Source organism: Bemisia tabaci, chromosome 10, assembly GCF_918797505.1.
Source record: "Bemisia tabaci chromosome 10, PGI_BMITA_v3".
NCBI classification, from domain to species: Eukaryota; Metazoa; Arthropoda; class Insecta; order Hemiptera; family Aleyrodidae; genus Bemisia; species Bemisia tabaci.
The window spans coordinates 1,733,379-1,760,760 of NC_092802.1; the positions used below are offsets into that span (position 1 = coordinate 1,733,379).

General features: G+C 39.9%; 1 protein-coding gene across 1 annotated transcript in view; it reads left to right on the top strand.

The window, feature by feature from the left end:
- Positions 1 to 27,382, top strand: part of LOC109035119 (uncharacterized) — a 69,553-nt gene that overhangs the window by 34,752 nt on the left and 7,419 nt on the right. The window contains exons 3-10 of the mRNA XM_072305290.1: positions 674 to 804; positions 11,817 to 12,046; positions 13,355 to 13,528; positions 23,298 to 23,468; positions 23,932 to 24,230; positions 25,117 to 25,224; positions 26,156 to 26,315; positions 27,204 to 27,318. Coding sequence (XP_072161391.1) covers positions 674 to 804; positions 11,817 to 12,046; positions 13,355 to 13,528; positions 23,298 to 23,468; positions 23,932 to 24,230; positions 25,117 to 25,224; positions 26,156 to 26,315; positions 27,204 to 27,318 — 1,388 coding nt within the window. The remainder of the gene's footprint in view (positions 1 to 673; positions 805 to 11,816; positions 12,047 to 13,354; positions 13,529 to 23,297; positions 23,469 to 23,931; positions 24,231 to 25,116; positions 25,225 to 26,155; positions 26,316 to 27,203; positions 27,319 to 27,382) is intronic.

Here is a 27,382-nt window from a genome sequence, read left to right on the forward strand (position 1 = left end):
ATCATGGTGTCAACAAACAGTTTTTCTAAGTTTTTGTTGACACCATGATCATCCAAAAATAAAAAATTCTGACCCTCATGAAAAATGATCACGGTGTCAACGATCACGACGTCAACGAAACTTAAAACTTGCCTCAATAACACCTCGAGTTAGGTTAGGCTTTAAATCTCAAGTCTTGTTTTTCTTGTGTTATTCACTCTAACCTAACCTAACCTAACCTAACCTAACCTAACCTAACCTTACCTGACCTAAACTAACCTAATCCAACTATACGTGACCCAGACCTCTCCTGTACACTTAATTTTTTAATTTTACTCACAAGGAAGATATTTTTCTGTTTGTTGACACCGTGATCGTTGACACCATGCTCAGGGCCCATTTTTGCGTTTTACTGCCTGATCACGACGTCAACAATCGTTGACTCCATGATCAGATTTTTGGTTTGTTGACACCATGATCGTTGCCACCATGCAACGTTACCTAATTTTCGTCACGAGCCATGTATGCACCATCCCTCTCGATCGCGCGCATTCGAGAAGCGAATTTCCCCCTTGGTTTATTGTCTTATTATTGTAAGCTTTGTAGCTTTGAACTTTGGGTATATTGTCTTATTATTCTAAGCTTTGCAGCTTTGAACTTTTTACTAACGTGGTTGTTTCTTGTTATGTTGCAGTGGAAATGGATGCGGTGGTGCGAACGTAGTGCTGAAATGGCTAAATTGGCCGTGGCCGTTCTCGCTGTGCCCGGACTTCGTCCAAGTCGCGATAGAGTTACTTGACTACTGTCTCAAAGCCGCCGACCCAGGTAAATACCAATCTCTCATTCAGTCCTCCCATTTTAATTTACCAAACGATTTTGGGGTTCTCCGAATTAATTCAGATATTCAACAGGGCGTCTACAGGTCAGGAAAGTCCGGAAACAGTACAATTTCCGCACAAGGTCCGGAATTTTCTTCATTTTTTGGTCATTTTTGTCTCAGTTTGAGCGAGAAATTCAAATGTTTTAAATTTTCGAATTGCGTCAAATGGAGGTACTGAAAAAGTACTGAATTTCCCGGAGAAGAGGTACTGCATTTTTTGAGAATGTACGGTAAAGTACTGATTTTTGGCCCGCCTGTTTTAGTAGACACCCCGGGGGTTCTCGGAATTAATTCCGATTTTCTACAGTTTCGAGAAATATTCCGATTTTCAAAAGTTTCGAGAAATATTCCGATTTTCAAAAGTTTCGAGAAATATTCCGATTTTCAAAAGTTTCGAGAAAAATCCCGATTTGTTTCAACAGTTCCGGGGTGAATTTCGGAATACGCCCGAATAAATCATCGCATTTTATCTCATAATCGGTCAAACGGACGAAAAACCGCAACATTCCGAGAAAATCCCGAAATTAGTCAGAAGTTCTGGGATATTCTGGGAATTTTGAAGATTCCGAGCCAAGTTCCGAGAAACTGCCCAAGTTCCGAAATTCGGAGTTAATCCCGCTCAAGCACACGCTCAAATATTCCCCGAATTTTGATTTCTCTCCCCAATTTCTTCGATTCGAGGCAGTGCGAAACCAGGGCGCCATGTGCGCTCGATCGAGATCCGATCCTATTTTTTCGACGCTCGCCGGAGCCCCCCCCCTTCCTCCACCCCGCCTCCCCCCGCACCCTTTTCATTGTGGTTTTCCCGTCGCCCCAGGTAGGAGAGAGGGGGGTTGTGACACCTTGCGGGGGCACAAGCATGTCGGGCTGATAAGCACGTCGGCGATAAGGAAGAAGGATGAATAAACTCTCGACTCTGACGACGACGGCTGCGACGCACAATGGTCGAGCCGATGGGGGAGGTGGGACAAAATTCGGAAACTTTAAAAGCTCATAACTCCGTCCATACCGAACTTTGAGGTTGTAAAGGTTGGTGTCATCGGTTTCCTCGTAAAATTTGCTTTTAGAAGCACCCCTAAAAATTTAAAATGTGACGAAATAAACATCAAAATCTCTGGTTTTTGTCAAAAATTTTATGTCCGAGCTCTCTCATTGATTCGATCCACTGTGCGCCGACGCGACGGCAGTAGAGGAAGTTCAAGGTGCGTTTACGTTGCGGTACGTCGTCGTTGTTGCTGTTGTTGTTTTCTTCCTCTCCCGGCGATGGATGCACGCTCTGATTGGCCGAAAACGCGGAGAGAGTAGTGCTGTTGTCGTCAGCGGAGTGAAAAGGTGGAAGTCTTCCCGGGGGATTCGTAGGAAAAGTCCGGGCGTTCTCAGAATGTCAGAGAATGTTAAGGAAAAGTCGGGGAATTCGCAGGAAGTCTGGGAATTCATAGGAAGTCAGGGAAATCGTAGGAAAAGTCAAGAATTTTCCAACACAGCTACTAATCATTCAAACATATTGCAGGGTTGCCACAGTCAGGGAATTTCAAAAAGTCAGGGAAAACCGGGAAATGTCAGGGAAAACGACGAAAATGTCGAACATGTCAGGGAAAATTTGTTAAATGTTTTCTTTATTTGCTTTCTAAAATGGGTTTGAGGTTTCGAACTGCAAGTTTTGCCTGAAAACTATTTTCAATTATGTCTTCTTAACCATTTGCCATATCTTCAATTGTCAGGAAATTTCCCCCAAATGTGTCAGGGAATTTCATTTTCCAAATTCTGCGGCAACCCTGATATTGAGGTTTGTCATATTTTAAGCAGCTGCGAAATTACAATCTCCGCAATTAGACCTTTTAACTAGGGAATTGTGGCCATGTTCAGCAAATCAGAGGCCCTAAGAGTGGAATTTTGGATGTATTGGGGCCCCTATTGACCAGCTCTCCCTGCCTCCTTCCGTAGATGATCACTTGGAGCGGTTGAAGAGAATCGGAATCTAGAAATTGAGCATTTAAAAACGTTAGTTCTAAGATCAAAATCTCACTGTGAACTCTTAGAACACATCAAACCAGAGTTGTCGCAGTCAGGGGAAACCGGTGAATGTCAGGGAATTTTAATAAGTCTGGGAAAACTTGGAAATATCAGAGACAATTACGAAAGTGTTGGGGGAAAATTATTTTATCACTTTAATACCTTTCTAGAATGTATTCGCCGTTCGGAATAACAAATTTTACGTGAAAACTGTTCCAAATTCTGCCTTTTCGGCCTCATGGCATATCCTCTTCAATTGTCGGAGAATTTTATCCGAATGTGTCGGGGCATTAGATTTCCTACGTTTTGTGGCAATTATGATCAAACCGTTAAATTTTTCTATCATTCATCAGCATTCTCTTACGCGCAAATTAGTGGCGAAATTTTAGGACCAGTGTTCAAAACTCCCAGGCGCCAAATGCGCCCGAGAAATCGGCCATGGCGCCTATAAAATGAAGGCTCTGCGCCAACTCGGCCCTTAAAAAGTGCCCCCTCCCTCCTCCTCTCAAAAAATCCTAATTTTTCTGTTGGGTCAATTTTCGAAATCTCTTTGAAGTTACAGCTACTAATTTTGTAACTGAAACATCTTGCGTCTAAATTTTCACAAAATTCGCCGTTATGTAGGCAGAAAGTCAATTTGGCCACTGAAAATGAAGCTTCATGCGCCACATGGTTCTTACAACTCAAATAGGGTGTCTAGCATCAGGAAAAATCAGAAAATATCAGGAACTTTGGCCGATCAGGAAAACATCGGAAAAATCGGACGTTTTATCAGAAATTTTCTTACGCGAATCTCCTCAATGGAGAAAGTCTTCCTGCTCTTTGCCTACCGTACCAGGAGTCGAGAAAAATCAGGAAAATATCAGGACTTTTCAAAATGAAAAAATCAGGAATTTTTCTTACGCTAATCTCTTCAGCGGAGAGAGTCTTACTACTTTTTGCCTACCGTGCCAGGAATCGAGAAAAATCAGGGAAATATCAGGAATTTTCAAAATGAAAAAATCAGGAATTTTTTATAAATTATCAGGAAGAATCAGGAAAATATCAGGATTTTTCATAATTAAAAAATTATCGACACCCTGTTAAAACTGGAAGGTGAGTTTGGAAGACTGGCGGAGAGGGAAGCGAAGCCGGTGAGCATGGGAAGCCGAACTGCGGGGCGGCAGTGGAGTCGAGTCGAGCCGAGTCGCGGTCGAGCAGGGCTGGCTCGGTGCGCACGGGAGAAGAGTGTTATTGATCTATCGCCTCCCTCTCCCTCCTCGCCCGACCCCTCCACCCCTCCGCGGGTGAATCGCCGCTTCACCGCAGCCGCGCCCTAGAGGGGGCCTCTGAATGGAAGCCAGCCCCCTCCTCCCCCCGCCCCGCCCCCCGTCGTCGGCCACGCCGTTGATAGTACGCAAAGCCACCGCGTTGCCGCCCCGGCGCCTCCTCGTCGCGGCACCGTATTCTCCGTGTACATCTCTACCGTCATCAGCGAAAATACAGTAACTCCATTTCAGAGTTTTTCACCTTTGCACTGAATAAATCGCATCGCGGAAAAACCAACGATGAGAATCTATTTCTGATTCCCGTATTTTAGGCCTTCGTAGGGTTACGAACGGGAATGAAAATCCAGGGTGCCTACAAGTCCGGAATTTCCGTAAGTACTAAAAAAGTGCGGAAATTCCGCAAAAAGGTCCGGAATTTCTTCAATTTTTTGTAATTTTTGGTGCAATTTCTAATTTTCCGGCGCCTCCTCATCACGGCACCGTATTCTAGTGTGTTACCCTCCCGTCCTCAGCTAAAACGCAGTAACTCCATTCTAGAGTTCTCCAGCTTTGCACCGAATAAATCGCATCGCGGAAAAACCAGCAATGAGAATCCGTTTCTGATTCCCGTATTTTATGTCTTCGTAGGGTTTACGAACGGGAATGAAGATTCAGGGTGCCTACAAGTCCGGAAGTAGTACTGATTTTTTACGGGCAGTCCGGAAGTACTGGAAAAGGGTGGAAATTCCGCAAAAAGCTCCGGATTTTTTTTTCATTTTTTGTCATTTTTGTCGCAATTTGAACGAGAAATTGAAATTTTTCGAATTTCGTCTATTGATGGTACTGGAATAGAACTGAATTTCTTTGGAATGTACTGAAAAAGCACTGAAGAAGTACTGATTTCTGGTCAGTCTGTTTTCGTAAACCCCCTGATCTCTATTCTAGAGTTTTTCAGCTTTTTACCGGAAAAAACCTTATCGCCAAAAAACCAACACTGAGAATCCATTTCTGATTCCCGTATTTTAGGCCTTCATAGGGTTACCAACGGAAATAAATATTACATTTTCTTAAATTGCGAAGATTAAAAACTGGAATGGACCGGAGTATTGGGGGTACGGCAAGGAACAAATGGAACGAGAGGGGGAACGGCAGACTTGTAGACACCCTGGACTTATACCGTCGATTTGCTTGATTTCACGAAGCAACATGTTTGATGAATTGAATTGTTTCACTAGGGCAGGCACTTTGGCACTGCATGCTGTTGAAAAATCCTCAACGCTCTCAAATTACCTGATCCATGACAGATTTTCCCGATGAAATCTATTTTCCTGATATCTTCCGATTTGAACTGACGGTGGACACCCTGTTTGATATCGCTCCTGAATTGAGGCACCCTTAAAAAGCGTTCGATATCAAAACGGTAGATTTGTCCTAAGTGGAGCCATCGAGCGTGCCGAGTATCAAGTAAAATAGTCACTAAATCAGTGAATCATCTCGATATCTCGGGCAATGCCTGCAAGGCAAGGTTGACTTCCGCGCAAGTTGGGCAGAGAAAAGTTCGACGAACCAGCCTCCGGTGAGCTGAACCTCGCCTCGAACTTGGGGTCCGCTCATCCTTGGCTCCTTCGATCCGCCTCTCTTCACTTTTTGCTAGAATCCCATTATAGAGAGTATTCGAGGCAAAGCGGCCAATGGATGTCACAAACGGGAATGCAGATTATTGATTAAACAAATCGGCGTTTTTTGTCATCCTTAATCAACCCGTTCCCGAATTCCTAGCAGGTTTCAATCTGGATTCGTGACTTATGATATCATTGGGGGTTTTGGGCCTTCTTGGGTTCATAACCAGGAACGGACTCACGCCAGGCAACTTAACAGAACTAGTAAAACGGAGCACTTAGCAGGTTTCAATCTGGATTCGTGACTTATGATATCATTGAGGGTTTTGGGCCCTCTTGGGTTCATAACCAGGAACGGACTCACGCCAGGCAACTTAACAGAACTAGTAAAACGGAGCACTTAGCAGGTTTCAATCTGGATTCGTGACTTATGATATCATTGAGTAAGGCTCAGATAGGCTTCCAGTAATTATTAGCAACAACTGCGCTTGAAATCGTGATGAACGATGATGACATGAGGCTCGTTACAAGGGCCGAAATGACGTAACGCACCAGATGTTTTCCCGTTGTATAGCAGTGCACCTGTTGGGTGAGGTAGGTTAGGGAGTCTCCTCTTTTTTTCTTCTTTTTTTTCTGTTTTTCCCTGTTTTGTCGTCGCTATTTTCAATCCGAGGGAATGAACTACTCTGCTGTGCTAAGGAAAAACGCCGTATGAACCTTCAGGCATTGCCTAAATTCCTTTGATCAAACGCAAATTTCCCGGGAAACTTGGAAATATTTTCCTCCCAATTTTTCAGATGATTTTGTTCACAATTTCACCAGAGATTCTGAAAATTTAACGGAAAAATATTTTTAACTTTCCTCGAAACTGAACATTTTATCGAAGTAAATTTGGCAACTCTCGAATGTTAATACGGCATTTTTCCTCAGCACGGAGTATTGATGAGCAACTTCTTGAAGTCGTTTGTGATGTTACAGCAATTTACGAATGATTTGAAGACTCATTGAAATATCTCAGTGGACTCGCATTTATTTCGTAAGTTATTTGGACGTATTTATGCTGAGGGGAACTGTGCTTGCACAGTTGCACAAAAAAAAAAAAATTCCTAGATTGTCAGAACAATCTCTAGATCCCTAGAAATTCTGGAAAATCCCTAGACATCGGATCACTGGTCTCCCGTGGGGGGGGGGGGTCTTCGCTTGACGCGCCGTCCAAAGCCGTGGAAAGTCTGTGAAAAGCTCATCGACTCGTGGGAAAGCCAAGAGTGGTCGTAAAACTCGGAAACAAATTATTGCGAAGTGAGCGGTTGCAACCAGAGCAGGAATCCCCCCCTCCTCCTCTCCTCCCATCCACATCCGATCAACAGGTGACAATTTCACAACAGAAAGCGCAGCGCTCGCCCTCCCTTCTCTCCCAACATCGTCCCCCCTCCCCCGTCATTTACCGCGGCAGTTCATTCAAAACAAACGCTAGGAGGTTCATTCCGGTCGCTTTGCGTATCGTGGAAATTCGTACGTAACCCGCGGAAAGTGAATGATCGACGACGCACAGTGGATCGAGGCAACAGAAGAGGTCGGAGGAGGGAAACTTTAAACGCTTATAACTCCATTTATTCAAAACTTTCAGGAACAGAAAGTGGTTCCGTTGGTTTCCTCGTGGAATTATCCTCCCTTAGCACCCCTTGAAAATTTAAAATACGACGAAATAAACATCAACAGGGTGTCTGCAAGTCCGGAAATAGTACTGATTTTTTTAAGGGTGGTCCGGAAGTACTGAAAAAATGCGGAAATTCCACTAGTATGTCGGGAATATTTGTCTTTTTTGTCAAAATTTGAGCGGGAAATTCAAATTTTTGAAATTTTTCGAATTTCGTCAAATGAAGGTATTTACTGAATTTTTCTGTTGAGGAGGTACTGAATTTTTTTGGAATGCACTGAAAAAGTACTGTAGAAGTACTGATTTTTGGCCAGCCTGTTTTAGTCGACACCTTGGAAATAAACATTAAAATTTGCAGTTTTAATACAAATGTTCATGTCCGACTTCTCTTATTGACTCCATCCACTTTGCGACGGCGCGTCGAGTGATACGAACTGTGTGAATCGATTACATTTGCTGCCGTGCTAAGGAAAAACACCGTATGAACATTCGAGAGTTGCCGAATTTCCTCTGATGAGATGTTTGTTAACGAGGAGATTTATAAATATTTTCTCCTGAAAGTTTCAGATGACTTAGATCCAACTACGAAACAAATTCTCTGAAAAATTGAACGGAAACCATGCACTAGCTCCCCTGAAAATTCGTATTTAATCGAAGAACACTTTGCAAAGTCTGGAGGCTCTTACGGCGTTCTTCCTTACAGGGTTGCCTTAAGTCAGGGAAAACCGGGAAATTTCAGGGAAAATTTGTTAAATCACCTTTTCACTTGCTTTCTAGAATGGGTTCGAGGTTTCGAACAACAAATTTTGCCCGAAAAATATTTTCAATTATGCCTTCTTAACCCTCCGTCACATCTTCAATTGTCAGGGAATTTCGCCAAAATATGTCTGGGAAATCAGGGAAATGTCCTCAGGGAACTAAGGGGGTGGCCACATGGGCCGCGGCCCATGGCGGCAGATCTACAGGGGGCGGCAAATTTTGCAATGCTTTTAAATGTAGGTAAAAAAACAATTCGGATTTAGAAAAAAAAATTACAAACGAGAAAAGGCGACAAAATCTCTAACTTTCTGAGAGTATAGTAATTTCTACTTTTGTCGTCTTTCAGTGATACAAGAGACAGCACCTTTAATTAGTCGAGTTAAGAGAGAAACCAAACACGCAATTTGGCCTGGACTTACCTAGAGAGAAATGATGACGAGGACTTGAGATGAAAAGGAGAAGCCCTCGGCGCGGCGATCGGCCTGTAACACATATTAGCGCCTACAAGACTGCACGAATACTTCACGCATTGCATCAAACACAGTGCGGTCATCGCGGACAGCGTGAAACGGATAGCGCCTACAAGAATGCATGAATACCTCACGCATTGCAGCAAACACAACGCGATCAGCGTGAGACGCATAGCGCCTACAAGACTGCGTGAATACTTCACGCATTGCGCCAAACACAGTGCGGTCTGCGAGGCGCGGCGGCGGAAGTTGGAAGTTGCCTCCAAATGCGGTTTGATTGTTAATTCTCACACGAAAAAATTTTCAACGGTCTGCCGCATGCTCGGAAACTTCGCTGTAAAAATAATTAATTTTCTCTTTTCGCGGAGAAAATATAACCACAAGCGTTTTGTGGTGCCTAAAACCGCCATTGGCGGATCCAGCGAATTGGCAACATTATTTTTCTCCATTTAAACCTACGGAAATGTAGCAATTCTTGGAGTGACCAGGTGCATTGACAAGAATCGATCATTCAGCATGGTTTTAACGGAGGGAATGCGATGTTGCCAAATTGCTGGATCCGCGAAAAGAATCGGGAACGCGTCACATCGCAGACTCGCCCGTTAGGGTGTCTGCAAGTCAGGAAATAGCACTGATTTTTCAAGGGCGGTCCGGAAGTAGGTACTGAAAAAGTGCGGAAATTTCGCAAGAAAGTCCGGAATTTTTTTCATTCGTGTCGCAATGTGAGCCGCAAATTCAAATATTTGAAATCTTTCGAATTTCATCAATCGGAGGTACTGAATTTTTCTGTTGAGGAGGTACTGAATTTCTTGGGAATTCACTGTAAAAGTACAAATTTTTGGGCAGCCTGTTTTAGTAGACACCCTGCTCCGTCCGTCTATCCCGTACGCCTGTTCCATGCTGCCGTGCTAAGGAAGAACGCCGTATGAATCTTCAGGCGTTGCCAAACTTCCTTTGATAAAACACGAATTTCCTGGTAAACTTACGAATATTTCCCTTTCAATTTTTCGGATAATTTTGTTCGCAATTTCACCTAAAGTTCCTGAAATTTTCAAGGAAAAATATTCCTTTCTTTTCTCAAAAATAAACATTTTACTGAGGAAAATTTGGCAGCTCTCGAATGTTCATACGGCGTTCTTCCTTAGCATGGCAGCATTAGAGTCCCTTTATACTGAGAGTCAAGACAATTTGAATCCATTTTTCTGATTGGTTCCCGTATTTGAGGCCTCCACAGTGTCACAAACGGGAATAAAGATTACATTTTCACCAATTGCAAAGATTATAATCTGGAATGGACCAGGGAATTACGGGTTCGGCAAGGAACAAACGGAATGAGAGGAGGAACGGAGAAAGGCATTTGAGAATGGGCCGATCAAAGATTACGAAAAACGATCAATTTCTGTAATCTTTATTCCCGTTTGTGACATCCATGAGCCGAATTGTCTTGACTCTCAGTATAAAGGGACTCTAGGCAGCATGGACGACACCTGGAACGCGGACCCCGTGAACCCTCCCTGACCTCGCCCAATGCCCTCCGATTCCGACGACGAAGATGACGAGGACGGTGGAGGGCGAATCGCGTACACCCGCCGCCGCGCTCGAGTACTCGGGTCGGCGGTGGGAGGGGGAGGGGGCGGCCAGCGACCTTGGGCTCGTCGGGAGGTGGGACCCGTCCGCCTCCGATTCCCCGCCGCCGGGGCGGAGAGGGGCGCCTCGCCGAAAGGGAAAGGAACCGGTGACCCCCCCCCCCCCCCACGGCCCGCCGCTCGCTCCGTCAGCGAGGGGGGATGCTTCAGCGTTGCCATGACGACTCGACTGCAGGCCAGGAACCATGGCACCCCCCCCCCCCCCCTTATTTGGGGTTTGTCGCGTTTTTGCGGAGTCACTGGATGTGGTCGAATTTTTTTTTCAGTTTTCGAATCCCTCGACATCGATGAGCTCAGGGTTGCCACAGTCGGGGAAAGCCGGAAAACGTCGGGGAATTTCCGGGGAACGTCGGGAAAACCGGGAAGTGCTGAGGGTGTCTACAAGTCCGGAAATAGCACGGATTTTCTTAAGGACGGTCCGGGAGTACTGAAAAAGTGCGGAAATTCCGCAAGAAGGTCCGGGGTTTTTTCTTATTTGTTGTGATTTTTGTCACAATTCGATGTGCGAGAAATTCAAATTTTTTTTTAATTTTTCGAGTCTCGTCGAATAGAGGTACTAAAAAGTACCTAATTTTTCTGCTGAGGTACTGAATTTCTTGGGAATGTATTGAAACAGTACTGCAAAAGTACTGATTTTTGGCCAGCCTGTTCTAGTAGACACCGTGGTCAGAGAAAACGACGAAAAGGTCAGGGAAAATTTGTTGAATCACCTTCATTTGCTATCTAGAATGGGTCCGAGGTTTCGAACAAGAAATTTTGCCTGATAACTATTTGCAATTATGCCTTCTTAACCGTCCGTCACCTCTTCAATTGTCTGGGAATTTCGCCAAAATGTGTCCGGGAAATGTCAGGGAATTTAATTTCCTAAATTCTGTGGCAACCCTGTGAGCGAGGATGGGTGTTTAAGGACCCTCTCAGATCAGCGCGAGTGACAGGTTTTGGGAAAGTCGAGGAATTTGGTTGCAGAACCTAGATGGTTTTGCCTCCAGCTGAATCATCCCCCCTTATTTTGGGCTTGGGGCGCTTTACAAAGGCTTTGAATCCGAAGCACTGTTTTTATTGGCTCTCCGGAGGGATAATGTCACTTACTGCTGTCTAGCCTGACGTCTATTTTTAAGGAAACTCGATTCGGAAAATTTGACACTTACTGCTCTCCTCGCTATCAAGGCAGTATAGAGAATTTGCAGGTGTCTGAAATTTGACGAATTTCGTGTTCAAGTGGGAGCTACTAAGTGAACTGAACACGATACCCTTGGTTCATTAATTGAACAATTATTGAAGTAGATATGACAAAATTATCTAATCCGCTGAAATACATGTGTTTAAATGGAAAATGCCGCCAGATGACGTCACTGGGTGGTGCATTTTCTCACTTTTAATTCTATCTTCATACTATTTCCCATATCAGAAAAAAATCATAAAAAATACCATGAAATCAATTGTTTTCAGATGAAACAATAATAAATTTGTACGCCAATTCTCCATTGATGAATGTATTTGACTGTGTAAAATATTTTCTAACGAGTTTGGTTTTGTTTGTTATCAGGTGGCTGCGGTAATGGCTCAGATGTGGGTGCGAAACTGCGGAGTGATAGTGTAACTTCTCAGTGTTGGCTGTACGGCAAGAAGAAGGAGAAAGAGGAGGACAAATGGTTCAGTGTGATAGTTCTGTCTCTGGACGAGGCGTGGACCAAAATCCGCCACGATCCAAACCTCAAAACTCAGCTCCCCAAACTCACGCTTACGTTCCTCAACTTCCTCTTCAATTCCGACTGGGTGAGTTCGTTGTGAAATTTTAAGTATTATCATCTGTTGGATTATTTCTCACCTCAAACGTTAAAAGAAATGAAGAAACTGTCAAGTCAGTTTTATGTTTTAACGGATGTCATCTAGTGATTTTGGAATCCACCCATTGCGCAATCATTTCTTTCCGATCGCATTATTACATGGAAAGAATAGAAAAGTGAATGAAAGAATTTTTCAGAAAAATTACCGCCTGAGGCAGAAAGTCTTGGCAAAATCTAGCAGTCATCTGGTCATCTGGTAGTAAAGCCTTAAAAATTTTAGAAGGAAATCAAACAAAGTATCTAATATTAGTTCCTATTTTGACAGTAGCACTCCGTAGACGCAAAACATTATGTCTACCTCTAAGTTGCGTTTGTGCGGACTTTCCTAAGAAGGCATCATTTCTGCTAGATATGATGATATAAGTATAAAAAGAATCTGTATGCCACCTTTAAATATATGAAAGCAATAGCAATAGCAATTATGATTTAAATGTTCAATCACTGTTTCCCTTGAAGTTTTACTTGGTCAGGGGATGACTCTTGTCTGTAGCCTCTCAACAAGTTTCATTTATCGGATATTGTAAAACCGCTTCCGGCTTGCTTGATGCAACATTTGCCTATGAAGTAATGCTGCTGAATAATTTTGTATGCCTAACCTCAATCCTTTCTTTGCAACTGCAGATGTGATTGCTTAACTTCATTTGTCCTTTTGCTGTTGATAGTCGGGAAAAATCAGCGAATTGAAAATAAAGAAATAATGGAAATCCTATCGATGCTCCGCAGTGCATCTATGCTCAACTATTGTCTTATTATATTCCTGTAAAGAAGTACATTTTTTGTGATAGGCATTGCTCTAAAATTGGTTAGAAAGTAAACTTGTTACTTTCTCGCTACCCTAGGGTAGAGAAAGTATTGTTCAATTCTTCAATTCTAAGAATTCAGCTCCTACGTGCATTTTGAATTTTTTTTTTCACAAAAAGAATCAGATAAGAGTGTGTAGCAAGCACAATATAACGTATGAAATTACATAATCCATTGCATTTATTCAAAATAAGTAATAGACTCAAATTAACTTCTTCAGAATTTGATAATTGCACTGATGATTGTTTTTATCTTATCTACAATTGATCAATTACTCGGTCATGCATGCCTGATTTCCAGAACAAGCTCATGAAATTTTTACTCTACAAAATCAGTGCCCTCGTTGTTTGAAAGATTACTGAAGTTCCTAACAACTGCAAGTCATTTTTCAAGTGCATTTCCATTTTTGACCAAGTGTCCTGTTTTATTTTGACAGAAACTCTCGGAGGCAGTAGTTACCCTGAAAAAAGTGTTGGACGATGAGTCATCAAAGGAAATAGATAAAGAACAATTTGCAGTCATGTTCTGCCAAAAGTTGGATCGGTGGGTCGAATGCTATACCGAAACACAAAGCAAATTAGAAGAAGATAACCTGCTCGGTGTGATCAGAGTAAGTTGATTTCTCGCTCATATCAATTAGAAAGATTTTAAGTACTGGAAGATTAGAAAAGCTGCAGAATTTCCAGGCCTGATGTGAGAAGAAATTTTTCTTCCGGCTTAAGATGGTTAAAAACGTAAATTTTAAAATTAGTGAAGGAACCTTAATAAGCAGCCCCTTCCCCCTAAAAAGAGGAAAATTAATCTCCCATTAGTTCATAATAGAAGCAGCTTTTTAGGCGAATTTCTGCGGGAGGATGAGACTGAATGTTCGGCTTTCGGCCAATCTTTGTTACAACGAAACCTCCAGGCACAGCTTTGCCTACAACCTGTGATTTACTACCACATCCGAGATTCTTGACCCACTGCAGGAGGTCGGTTGAGGAATGGATGGTGGTCGCAAGCATAGGTCGGAAGTCGTGGAACAGCTGAGTTTAGTTCTTGACTTCTGGCAATCGTTTTTCTTTGTCAGTTGGCAGTCCTTCTCAATAGTGAACTAATCCACTTTCAGAAATTCGCCCATGTCTTCCAGTAGTGTGACATAGATTCCTCCTCATTTAAAGAATTGTGAACCATTTTAACATGGAAGGCTGTAAATATTTGTCTTTAATATTATTGTATTTAATTCTCATCACCTAATCTAATGACCTAACACTTGACTCAAACTTAAATGTTACGTATGGGAAAGAAGAAAAATTTGTGGAAAGTTGTTACTGCGGACTTAGAACTTGAAATAATTATCTATCATCATAACAAATGTGAACAAATTCCACATCAAAATTAAAATCTTACTGAAGCTTCGAAGCATCGATCTGAAGAATTGAAACTTCTTGGTTTTTACTATGCTATAACACCGCTGAAAGTTTTATCATTGTCAGACATTGAACATGCGATTCAGGTGTATTTGTTAACATTGGTGAATGATCAAGGCGTCCGGCTCTTTTCAATTTTGCGTTGTCAATTTCTGGATGATAATTTCTTAATCAGCTTCTTTTTCAGCTTGCTGTATTATGTAAGGTGCAAAGCTCACCCATTTGGCATCCCCCTCCCCTTCCATTTTGCACATTTTTAGCTACCATCTTCTACAAAAGTATTAGCTATCTCTGATACCCTCAGTCAGTGTCTGAGACGCATAAATTTTAAATTGAAATTTCATTTGTTAATTGTCTAATGAATCTTCAGTAAGTGCGAAAAAGTAGTTAATTTTTTAAATGGTCAAATTTTGATTAGTTATCTGTAATGTCTCATAGTTCTCATTTGAACAAAACCCTCTAGTGATGTGCCATGTTCCCCATCTTTTTATTCTCATTGATGATAGTTTGAACCTCTAATTCAGTCAGACAAAAATTCCAACTTCTGTCTTCCCCTCTCATTGTAAGTTTAGGAGAGTACCAAATGTTTAGATAGGAAGTTTTTTTTTTTTGATGACCTAGAGCACTCACGATACTGGTCTGATCAGTAAAAAGCTGAAGATTCAACAGACAATCTAAATAAATTCTTATTTACTGTTTTTTCAAGTTCATGTCTATGTAAACATTCAGATAACTCTGAAATTGTACAACATGTCTCCGTGTGATTGCTGATTCTGTACGATTTTAAGTCGGAGTTCCAGAAAGTAAAGCTTACATTTAATCTAGTAGTACAAGGTAGAGCATTAAGAAGTAATAAATTCTATTCACTGTCAAGAACTCCATTCAATCCTCCCGTATGTCAGTTCTGGTGGCTCTAATAGCTGCTCTTCATGAGAAATCCTGTGTAACATTAAAACTTTATCATCATGCCTAAGCTTTTCTATCATATGACAAGAAAAGATTCAGGAATAGGTGAGAATCACTGTTGTTTAGCTTTCAGTTTGGAAACAGTTGTGCTACCAAAGTCCAGTACGGAGACATTAAAGAGAGTCAGCAATTCGTAATCAGCTATTAATACTATCAAATCATGTTACCAGATAATTCCAGCTGGAAACATTTTTCTTCCCTCTAGATTTTTTGTAAAAGAAGAAATTTAAAATAGCCTCAAGAAATCATCAAACTTTTAGCTCTGATGGCATCTTTTGTCCAAACCGTCCGTGTTGTGGAGCAATTGTAAGTGACTTATTTCGCGTGAAAGACATGGGTAGTGAGATGTGTCGATAATTTTGTCTCACTACCTTGTCTTTCATGCGACTATGTCTGTGATCCTTCATTCTGTGTGCTGTGTTGTTCGTTTGCGCAGAAGTGCTTGTATGGCCGAGAGGGGTGCCGTCAAAGCAGGCCTGTTATAGGGCACTTTGCACGTCTATCACAGCCAGCTTTGATGAGCACTGCTCTCTGCTAGTTACTCAGTCATCGTTCCTGCCATCTGCATCGTTCTTGCCTGCTGTGGAGCTGCTACCGTTGGGACCTGCTATTCGAAGACAATTTGCCAATGTTCTGAGACTGAAAGAAATGTGATTGCAGTATATTTCACAAGATTAATATGAGCTATTTTTTCTACATATTTAATTATTCAGCAACTATGAGAGTAAAATAGAAATGTAAATTTCAAAGAATGTTAATTAGTTCTTTCTGAGCAATCTGCTTGAATCAAAAATAAGTGGGTTTTCTCCTCAAATTGAAAAAAGCAGAGGTGTCACCGTCAGGGAAAACAGGAAATTGTCAGGAAGTTTTCAAAGTCAGGGAAAACCTAGAAATACGAGGGGAAATTACAAACAGTGGCTGGGAAAAATTGTTGAGTCATCTTTATTTGCCTTCTGGAATGGGTTTGACGTTTTGAACAACGAATTTTGCCTAAAAACTATTCTGAACTATGGCCTCCTTATCATCTAGCATATCTGACAATGTCTGGAAATTTTACCAAAATGTGCCAGGGAATTTTATTGCCTAAAATCTGTCGCAACCCTGAGAAAGAAAGAAAAAATAACACCAGCCCTTCATCCAGTCTGCTGTACCTAAGTTCTGCCTCACTCCGTGAAATTTTGTCCCATTCATGAGTCCATTACGACATTGAAGTGACCAAGGCCGAAATCATCGTTTTTCTGGATCTACGAAAGACCTCTGTTTGGGTCATCAAAATGGTTGTGGAATGGTTTGGATTATTTCTCATATCACAGCCACTTTGATGAACTGAAATTGAGGTGATCTCATCAACTTTCATCCTATGGATCACCGCTAATCATCATCCACTCAACCCTTCAAGAAGAAATTAAGCACGAACTGTATTTTTAAGAGAATTGAGGTCAAGTATCCCTGATACATCACCCCAAATCTAAGCTGTTGTTTTTTATCATTACCATCCCTTTTCATTGATGTTATGACTCAAGGATTTAAACATTCAGTGTCTCACTTCAGAGCTCTGATTTCCTTTCTATTTTTTTTACATGATGAGACGACATCAAATTACCATTTTCTGTGCAAGCCGAGTCTCTTAAAAGGAATTTACTTTTCCCTCTCAACCTGACATGCCAAGAATGTTGGTAGAGACTTCATCAAATTTGTTTACCCACCCCAGAAGATTGGCAGGTTTGGATCTCGTATGTACTTCCAACGCTGCCCTGAAGACAGCTGATCTTCAATGGCACTCTTAAAGTGTGTAAACTTACTTCATGTTGACAACAGTTCCGTTGTGTCTAATGTTCACCATTCTAGTCATCATTATTTTATCAAATTGATGTTCATTCGTAAATTTAATATCCCACAATGGAGCTTCCTGTCAAATGTATTTATTTAGAGCTCAGCCTTAGAAATTAGCATGATTTACAAAGATTCAGCAGTCTCTTGTTCTTTTCAATTTTATCCACTCTTTTTCAACCGGTAGACGCTTCCCTAAGACTTGTTCCATGCATTTCGGGATACAGTTTTTAGAGTCTTTCGCGTCAGAAATTAAGTGTTAGATTGTAACTATGAACCCACTTCAGTTGTATTCAAAATGAACACCGAACTCACTCTCACTGTGTAATTCTTTAGCATGAAAATTTTCGGTAAACTGTAATTTTCAAGACCACAACTGAAAATTTGAACAAACTCCGTCAGTTCAATACTTGCTCCAATTCATTGTCCCTTTGTGGGAGCACATTTGTACACAGTTTTCTGAAAACTTTAACAATTCTCTAGGAGTGATTTAACATTTTTTTTTGGCATCACAGCTTGAATATTTAACATTGCATATTTAGCTTTAAACATAGTCATGACTAATTGCGACCAGTAATTAATTACAGAATGATGACTAAAATTACTAAAATGTAGTAGGGTTATGTGCGTTATTGAACTTTTTTGTCTGGGAAGTTAGCTTGTACGTTGACTACCTGTCCGTAGCACCAGTAATCATAATTTAAGTGGAAGCTATGTTAATTGTATTTATTCATTGTATAATCAGACACTGACTCAGGATAACCATACTTTTCTCAAAGGTGGAAAAAGTCATGTACCACAATTTCTTTTCCCGAAACATAAAGTATCCTTTTTCTCTCCTTTCCGTAGAGATCGCTTGAAACTTATTAATGAGTTGGTATTTCTTAAAGTGCAACACGTTCTGTGTGACTACTAGTGAATTATAAATGAAGAAGGTCAGTATTTTTGCCTCCTTCTTCTATTTGGTGAACCAAAATATGTTTAACCAATTCCATGAAGTCATTAACTCTACCTTCATAGGGGTTTTTTCCCCTTTCTTTTCTTTTCTTTTTTTTAGTTGAGTATTTTATCAAACTCTTTTCCTCTGACCCTAACTATGCCAAATGGTGGTGTGACGTGCCTCTTCTACTTTTTCTATTTCGAGCATGCTGGATCTAGCCCTCTCATTCACTAATCGTTTGAAATTATTGATTTGTTATCAGTATTCGTTATTTTTTAAAGCTTTTTAGAATTGAATCTTTTTGTACCTCTGATATTTTTAAATGGTCTCTCTGCTTATCAAGGAGTTTTCTCTATTCGCTGTTAAGACCACAAAAGTAAGGTTTGGCTTCAGGGAAGGCCCTCGACTATTAAAGATAAGATTCAATTGAATTTCAGTTTTTCATCATTTTCTATATTGCATATTGCACTTACAAAGTCATCCATGTTTTAAAATTCAACCTAAGGATATATTTTCATTATCTTGGGTACTGTCCTAGATACGAAGTGGAACAGTAGCCCCAGGGTTCAAGACTCCTAAGAAAGTCCCACAAAATAAAAAAAAGTAAATGAATAGTAAATAATAAATGGTAAATGTATTTGTTTGACTAAATCCTTGAATTTTGGAAAATTACCTTAGTGTTCCAAAAAAAATCCATAAATTTTACATCATTTATCCGGTGAGTTCTTTCACAACCGTTTGAACTGTTGCTTTTTTTCTTTGTTCCAAGAAGATCTATGAATTTTACATCTTTTATCTGGTGATTTTCTTTACCACAGTTTGGACTGTTGGTTTTCTTTTTGCACAGTCCTTAAAAATGCCAAATTACGCTGTCTGAACGTTGCAGATTTGCTTCATTTCATGTATTCAGTAGAAAGTAAAGGTACTGAAAGATTAAACTTCTATTTTATAGGATTCATGAAGGTATTAAAGGCAATTTTCTACATATTTAAAAGTATTGGAAATAGTCCCTTGATTTTGATTATCAGTCATGAACCCTGGGACTCATTGTTTTATTTTACAGAGTAATCAATTTTCATATGAAGATTCTTTAAGCAGTGTTCACAGTAAATGATTTATCAGGACCAGTTGCCAGCGCTGTTTCTCTTCGTCCGTTCGTCAAATGGTTGTGAAGTGTTGGTATCACAGTTCATATCACAGCCATTTTTGACGTGCCGGACGTTGGGACATTTCACCTCCATCACCAACCTGGGGACTTCCAAGAAGGCGCCTAGCCGAAGTTTGTTCCTGTCATATGTCGCCGCCTTGCTGGGTGGACTCCCGTACTCGTCTCTCACAAAGTGGCTGTCATGTGTCTCTTTGCCATCATATCACAGCCAGCTTTGATGAGCGATGGTGTTGGGGCGCACTGAAACTACCAGACAGGACCGAAATGATGCTGTGGCTGACCGGGATATTGTCAATCAAAGAAGTTGCTGTAATAATGAGCTTGGCAGCACTCGTCAAGGTGTCTGTGAAATGTGTTTTTGATCATATCACAGCCAGCTTTGATGAGCGCCAACAGGTATCAGAACAACTTTGCTTCTCAGGAACCTTTCCTCAAACGAAATTGACTAGTGATTTGGACTTTTTTCAGGAAGTAATTTTCTGTGGCTCCGTAATCTAAGGCTAGCCGAACAATTTTGTTGACTACCATAATAGTAGGAAGTGATGATTTAAATCAAAGAAAGTAATTTGAATATGTATCGTAGTCCAGAAACCTATTTCATTTTTCTCTTAGTCTAGAAATTTCTAATGAAACTTATCTTCTTTTTTTTTTAAAAAAAAATCACTATTTACTGAGTTTTGCCCTGAAAGAGGCTCTGACTCGTGCCTGTTAACGAGTAAAATGCCATTGATTGCTTTAAATTCAGTTAACGTTAAAATTTTTCCAAGTGAAGTCAAATGAGAGAACTTAACTCTGGAAACGATTATCAATTCAAATTCTACTTTATCAGCTTGTGGAAGTGTTCAGTTTATACAGGGTGATCCAAAAGTCCCTTCCACCCCCTCTAACTTTTTACCTAATTGAGATAAAAATTTGAAACTTGGAGGATATTCCTAGGTCAAAGGGAGCTACTTTTTGGCACCCCTAAAATTTTCAGGGGGGCCCCCCTTGGGGAGGCAACGGCCCCCAACTTTGAATTTTCAAATGGGAAGACCCCCTTTGTGATAGCTCGTTCGAAAGAGCATAAAAAAAGAAAACTTTTCGCGCAAACCCGAAGTCAATATCTCAAACCGTTTCAAAATGGCGGCCGGTTAAAGTTCAAAATGGCCGAAATTTCATACCGGTTATTTTTCGATGGATTTGCGCGAAAATCGGTATGGAGGGGTATTTTGACACGAGAAAAACGAATTTGACGTTAGATTTTCAAAAAAACCGAAATTTCCAAAATGGCCGCCGGTTAAAGTTTAAAATGGCCGAAAATTGTCACCTTGGGTTTTTCCTGATGGATTTGCCTAAAACTTGGAATTTGAGAGTAATTTGGCATAAGATAAACACATTTGAACTTAGATTTATGAAAAATAAATTTTTGGTCATTTTGAACTTTAACCGGCGGCCATTTTGAAAATTTTGTTTTTTTTTGATAATCTAACGTCAAATTCGTTTTTCTCGTGTCAAAATACCCCTACATACCGATTTTCGCGCAAATCCATCGAAAAATAACCGGTGTGAAATTTCGGCCATTTTGAACTTTAACCGGCCGCCATTTTGAAAGGGTTTGAGATATTGACTTCGGGTTTGCGCGAAAAGTTTTCTTTTTTTATGCTCTTTCGAACGAGCTATCACAAAGGGGGTCTTCCCATTTGAAAATTCAAAGTTGGGGGCCGTTGCCCCCCCAAGGGGGGCCCCCCTGAAAATTTTAGGGGTGCCAAAAAGTAGCTCCCTTTGACCTAGGAATATCCCCCAAGTTTCAAATCTTTATCTCAATTAGGTAAAAAGTTAGAGGGGGTGGAAGGGACTTTTGGATCACCCTGTATAATATGTGCTGCAATTAGAGAACTGGCTTAGTCACTGGAGAATGTAGCACGGTGAGTAGGATTGAAGGAACACCTGAATACTGCGGAACTGTAAATTTTGATTTTCCAAGGTTGTATTTAATGCTCGTCTCATCCTGTTAAATCAATATCACTGTGCATTGTCTCCAGTCTGATTTGTACTTTGTATTAGCTTCCTGTAATTAGACTTCTTTGGAAGCCCTCATCATTAATTTGTAAGTTGCTGTCACCTTTAGGCCAAGACAAATCTACGCAGGTCTGTCACTGCGCATCTCTTTCCAAACCACCCTTCCATTCAGTCCTCTCCTGACCGCAGCCAGTGTACAACTCACTTTAAAAATGCGTTGCATTTAAAATTCTGAAAACTCATCCTCAGGAATCCCTGACCTGTGTGGGTTGGTCTTGATTTAAACCTATCAGTTCAGTCAGATAATCTTGATTTAAGTTATATAAAGTAATTTGAATCTTCCAGCCAGATATATGTACTACCAACCTCAATTCAAATTCCACTCAAAATGTATCTTTTTTAGGGGAAAAATTAAGAGGTATCGACTGATAAAGTTCTGACATTACTGAAGATTATTGAGATTATATACTTAAGATTATTAAATTCCAAGCTCCTGAAGTCTCGCAGTAAAATTAAATCTTCAGTATTTCTTTTCATTATTAAAAGTCTGTTAAATAATTACCTTTTTGCTGAAGGAACATTTAAGAAGTTCTCTGTCCTTTTTTTGTACTCACCTATGTACAAGCTACTAAACTCCCGAAAATGACCTGGACCAATTTGTGTCAAGATTGCTCTCAGTCTAGCTTTGTGGCTTCCTTTTTGACTGAAATTCTGTGCGATTAAAAATTCCATTAAACTTAGCGAAGAGTTTGTGTGTAATGAAGATCACAATTGTAGTTTTCAAGGAACCTGCCATAGCTGGCCTTATTAAACACAGTGGCAGCGAATATTTTATACAGGGAAGCTGGTGATGTGTTTTAGTATTTCAGACAAAGTAAATTAAGAACTTCTCTGATGTCTTGTTTTGTTTTGAATTTTACATCCAGGAAAATATACTGCTAAGCTCCACTAGTTTATATTACAAGTTCTGTTACTAAAATTGACACAATTTTCATTGCCTTTACTACCTTGTGTCTTCTGTTAATGGAACTCTAGTTGACTCCTTGAGTAAATTTTGAATTGATAACATATGTTCAAGTTTATAGGCATTCCAACCAGCTGTAGTAGTTGTACAGGGCAACTGTTAGATTAGTAATCGCTAACATTTATCTTCGGTAAACTACTCTCCTTCTGTAGTCTCCAAACTTTTCATACGTTTTCTGCCCAGTCGATTAAAGTGACCAGTTTTTAGGTGTCCGTCATCGGCCGAAACATGATAACTGGTTTGTTTGGCGGCGAGTTTCTATTTTATTGCAAGGGATTAAAACACTGTCTGTAGGTCTACTTTTTAACTAAGCACCAAGTGTGTATCTTTGATGCACTTGATTTAGAATGCTGGCAATGTGGCTATCTTTAATATTGACATGTAGCCATTTTTTTGTTGTCTTTTTTGCCAGGCAGGGTCACATATGTGTACAGATTTTGGCAGGAAACGTATGAAAGCTCACTGATTGGGCAATCTTGTTCTTGCTACGAATGTATCTCTTTGACTGCCTCAGTAATTATCAGAAACAGTTCTGAAAATCCTACCTCAGCAGTTGTAAATGAAATGACCGAGAGAAGTATACAACCCAAATTAAAATTTCGCTCAAAATAACAACAGTTTACACCTGGGCATTTTTAAATAGCTGGTCTTTGGCTAGTGCATTCAGTATCGGCAGTACCACTGCCTCACCTGGGTATTTAGTCAAAGATTCTGCATGTGGCGGTCATGGAGTCACATGTACCAAGGACATTTCATTTTATCCAATTCCCTCAATTTGGGGCATCCTTAAGAATCTTTTCAAGTTTTTGTCTTGTTTTATTGTTTGATGAACATAGTGAATGTATGCTGAGCTGAAGTTGTTGAAAACCTCAGTGTAACCATAATGTGAGTAGCAATGAGGTATAATTTTCCTTCCTTTGTCATTAATTCGTTTCAATTGTTTGATTTTTATTTTTATTTTAATCAGTTTCCAACAATTGTTATTTGTTCTGCTCCCTATTTTTTGCTCTTGTCTCAAAGTTGAGTTGGTTTTTTGTTTCACAGCTCATGACAAAACTCGCATGCATATTCAGTTCAGAGATAGCAGAGAAACACTTCCTACCCCGGTACATCTCGTTTACAACCCACAAAACCTATGAAGTCCGAAGGTTATGTGTCTATAAAATTCATGAGATGGCCTACGCTATTAGTGAATCAGCTGTCGAAACACAACTGGTAAGATTGCAAGTACCTCCTATGCTTTTGTTTCCTATTTATAAGGAAGTCAGTCAGAAGAATAAAAAAAGAATAATAATCCTGGAGTTGATCACTAATCAATTATCTTGATGGTTTATCCCATTATATACTTCAATTAAGTAAATAAAATCGATTTTTGAAAATTGAGCATGCTACTTTCCTCCCTGGATTGAAGTGCAAAGTCTTATGTGGCTAGCAATTTGAAGTCAGCTGTAAAATTTGTGAAAGCTGCCTGAAAAAATTGAAAAATAGTTTTCTGCACTCCTTCTGTCCTTTTCGTACCATCAATCTTGAGCAATAACACAGAATGACCTTGGTTGGTTCAAAGCTGGTTTATCTCGACAAATCTTGGAAATCGCCTCAATTTATAAACTCTTATTCGCACCATGTGTAAGAGTGTAATTTTCACTCCATCACTCATTAATTTTCTTGTCTTTTCCAGCTACCTGCGTTCCTGCGACTGTGCCACGATAAAGACAGCAAAGTACGTGCACCGTGTCTGCTAGGCATTGTGGCTCTCTCTAGTAAACTACCAATGAAACTCCGCATCACAGTTCTAGCGCCAGTCTATTACAGACTGCTCGACCGACAGAATGCCCTTGACAATATGAATCTCTTCGCTGCTTACTTTCCCACGTTTTGTCCTTTCATCACAACGTTAGCCCATACGCCAATAGCTTCGTTGGAACTGAATCAAAACTGTGATGTTGTGCTCTCGTACCTGAATAATTCCGAATTTGGGTAAGATAAACCAATATATTTCAGGTTGTTAAGGTACAGCAAACTTTGAAACAAGTAGTTCTCCAGTTTTTTGCAGCAATGAACTAAATCAATAATAGAAGCCCATTTCTAACATCTAATCATTAAACATTGTCTAATATTTACTCAAGTATCGGTATCCCTTTCTCTTTGGTCAGCAGTGGCACAAATCCAGCAAATTGTTTTTCCCCCTCTTTTTTCTGTTTTGAAGAAAGATTTTTCATGATGAATTTTTACTGTATCAGTAATAGTAAACCAGAACTTAGAAAACTGTCCAACTTGGACTCATGCTTTGAATGATGATATTTTGTGAGGGAATCTCTTTGATTCACCATGAAATGTACTTTTTACACACTTCTGATATAAGCATCTTATAATAGTTACCGGTAATTTGAGTTAAAACAATTCCTTGAACCGATTTTTACCCCTAGTTCAACTTTTCATGATGACGTTAGTGTGGGAATCTCTTTGATTACAATGATATCAAACTGATACACAACTCTGATAGAAAATATTCTAAATTCTTCTTCTCATCGTGAAACGGCCTCATTTTCCTCTTTATTTCACTCGATTTTCTTTCATACTCTATCTCACCCAACCCAGTTCAAAGTGATGTTATTAGCTTGGGACTCTCTTTGATTGTGGATGATATATCTAAGAAATTTCTGATTGAAGACTCTTATTTTTACATTTTCTACTATTATTTGTTTCTTGAGATTGTGTCCAGGGTCTTGAAAGATCCGTTAATTTTTTGTCCGCTCCCAGTGGTTTTTATTGAAGATTCCTATCATACTATTCTGTGATTATCAAGATCACTTGTTAAGTGATACCTACAACTGACGGTTGTGTTTGTGTGCTTTGATTGCAGATTTGAGATGAATTTCAGCCTGACCAGTTATAACAAAGGCGGCATTTGGAGGTTTCATGAGAACAACACTTCTTGTTTCTCGACCAAGGACTCCGACGAATCGCCACCGTAAGAATTTTTATTTTGACTCGCATAACAGCTCTCCCTGTACAGTTTTTCTTTAAAGCAATGAAATTCTATTCATAACTTTAGACGCACAGGATCCTATTTTCTCTCGTTTTAAGTAAAGCTCCTCTTTCATTCAAACAATTTTTATTATGTTGGTGTTCAACTTGCTATGATAGACAGCTTGATGCTTGATCAAATCTAAGTTATCGTTTCCGTATTTTGATCTTAGCATCATAACGAACTTTTCTCCAATAGATCAAATTAGATAGTGATTCGATGCGTCGTTTGGTTCAAAGCAATAGAACACAACGTCAAACAAAAATTTTAGGAATTAGGAAAGAAAAGCTGAACATGAGAATACTCCTAACAATTTCACTTTTTATTGCCATTTCATACTTACAAGAATCAACAATCTGTCACAAGAAAAATGTTCCCGCAGATTACTAGGGTGTTTATTGGTCCCTGAAATATCAGAAAGTCCCCAGTTTCCTTGTTCAGGTCCCTAAAAAATGACTAAAATCGTTCTTAACACCGGTATTTTCTAATTTTCCTGCCAGCCGCGGTGGCGCAGTATAACCAGGAAGAAAAAACTGAAGTGTTGCTTGTTTTTTCATATGTTTTCATTGGTTCAACATGACTTGTAAAATTAGTCGTATAAAATACGCATTCCAACGCCCTTAAAAAACGCTCTTCAGGAAAAAAATCCTTGATTTTCTTGAAAAGAACACCCCTCAAAGTCCCCTAAAGTCTCCAATTTTTGTTTTTTATAACTGGTAGACACCCTGATTACTCAATTGACTTTTGAGGCTTTGTTTACATGTTGAATTAATTTATATCTATACAATCTTACCTATTGATGTATCTAACACGATCCGTAGTTTTTTCGTATATTATTCTCTAATGAGTCTCTACAACTCTCTTATCCTATTAGCTCAAAGAACATAGAAGATCCTTTTGGCTTCAATGAATTGATCCAGCATGAAGAAGAGTTCAAGAGCTTCCAGTACTGGCGTGAGCCCATTGACGATTGCTTCGTACATCCAGAGGTCATCGATATCATGAAAGACAAGTGGGCAGACAATGTTGGATCGGTAAGTCCTCAATATATATCTGCAATAATTTCCCTAGTAGCTGCTTCATGTAATATTAAAATTGTCTTTGAGTTCATGCAGGGTGTCTACAAGTCCGGAAAGTCTGGAAATAGTGCTGATTTTTTAAGGGCGGTTGGGAAGTACTGAAAAAGTGCGGAAATTTTAAAAGAAAGTCCGGAATTTTTTTCATTATTGATATTGTTGCAATTTGAGAGAGAATTTCGAATTTTGTCGAATGGAGGTACTGAGAAAGGACTAAATTTTTCTTTTGAGGAGGTCCTGAATTTGATGGGAATGTACTGTAAAAGTACTGATTTTTGGCCAGCCTGTTTTAGTAGACACCCTGGTTCATGACACCCTCATGACCAAAATTTTTCATTTTTATTTTCTTGTGGTAAAACAGATGAACTTGAGTCAGTGCCATGAAAAGTGGCAGCTGAAGAACAGTCAGATGAGTAGCCCAGTCTTTTGTTCAAGAGTTAGGCGCGGCTTCAACAACAGCAAAGTTTTTCGAACAAGCGCACATACTTGAGAATTAACCCTTAAATAATACTCAACAGGCAGTACTTTCTGTGGCATTGACTGTAGCTCGAATTGAAACTCCTATGATATATCTCACCTTTAATTATTAAAAAACTTTGGGTAACCAAAGCTATTCAATTACTCATCAATAAAGTACGTAGATCTATTTTTCATGAATAATTCTCACGGACAGAATGAGTAGACTTAATCTATGAAATCTTACTGATGTGTCGTCAATGACAGATGATAGCCCGTCAAAAGTCAACTGGATCGTAGCTTGTCCTTCTTTACCCAAATGATTACTGAACTATTTTTCCTTTTAGAAATGTAAGAAAGCTCTAACTATAATCGAATTCTCTCTTTCAGATGGAAGATTTCTGGAATCGGTTAAACAGTGAAGAAACAAGGAAAAGTATAGCAAAGAAACCCTTGAAGTCAGCGAGTATATCTGTTGGCTCACCTTTAGAAATATACGATGAAGGTATGTATATTCTTACCTGTAGTTTATCATGTTAAAAAATCCGAATTATTTCACTGTCAATTTG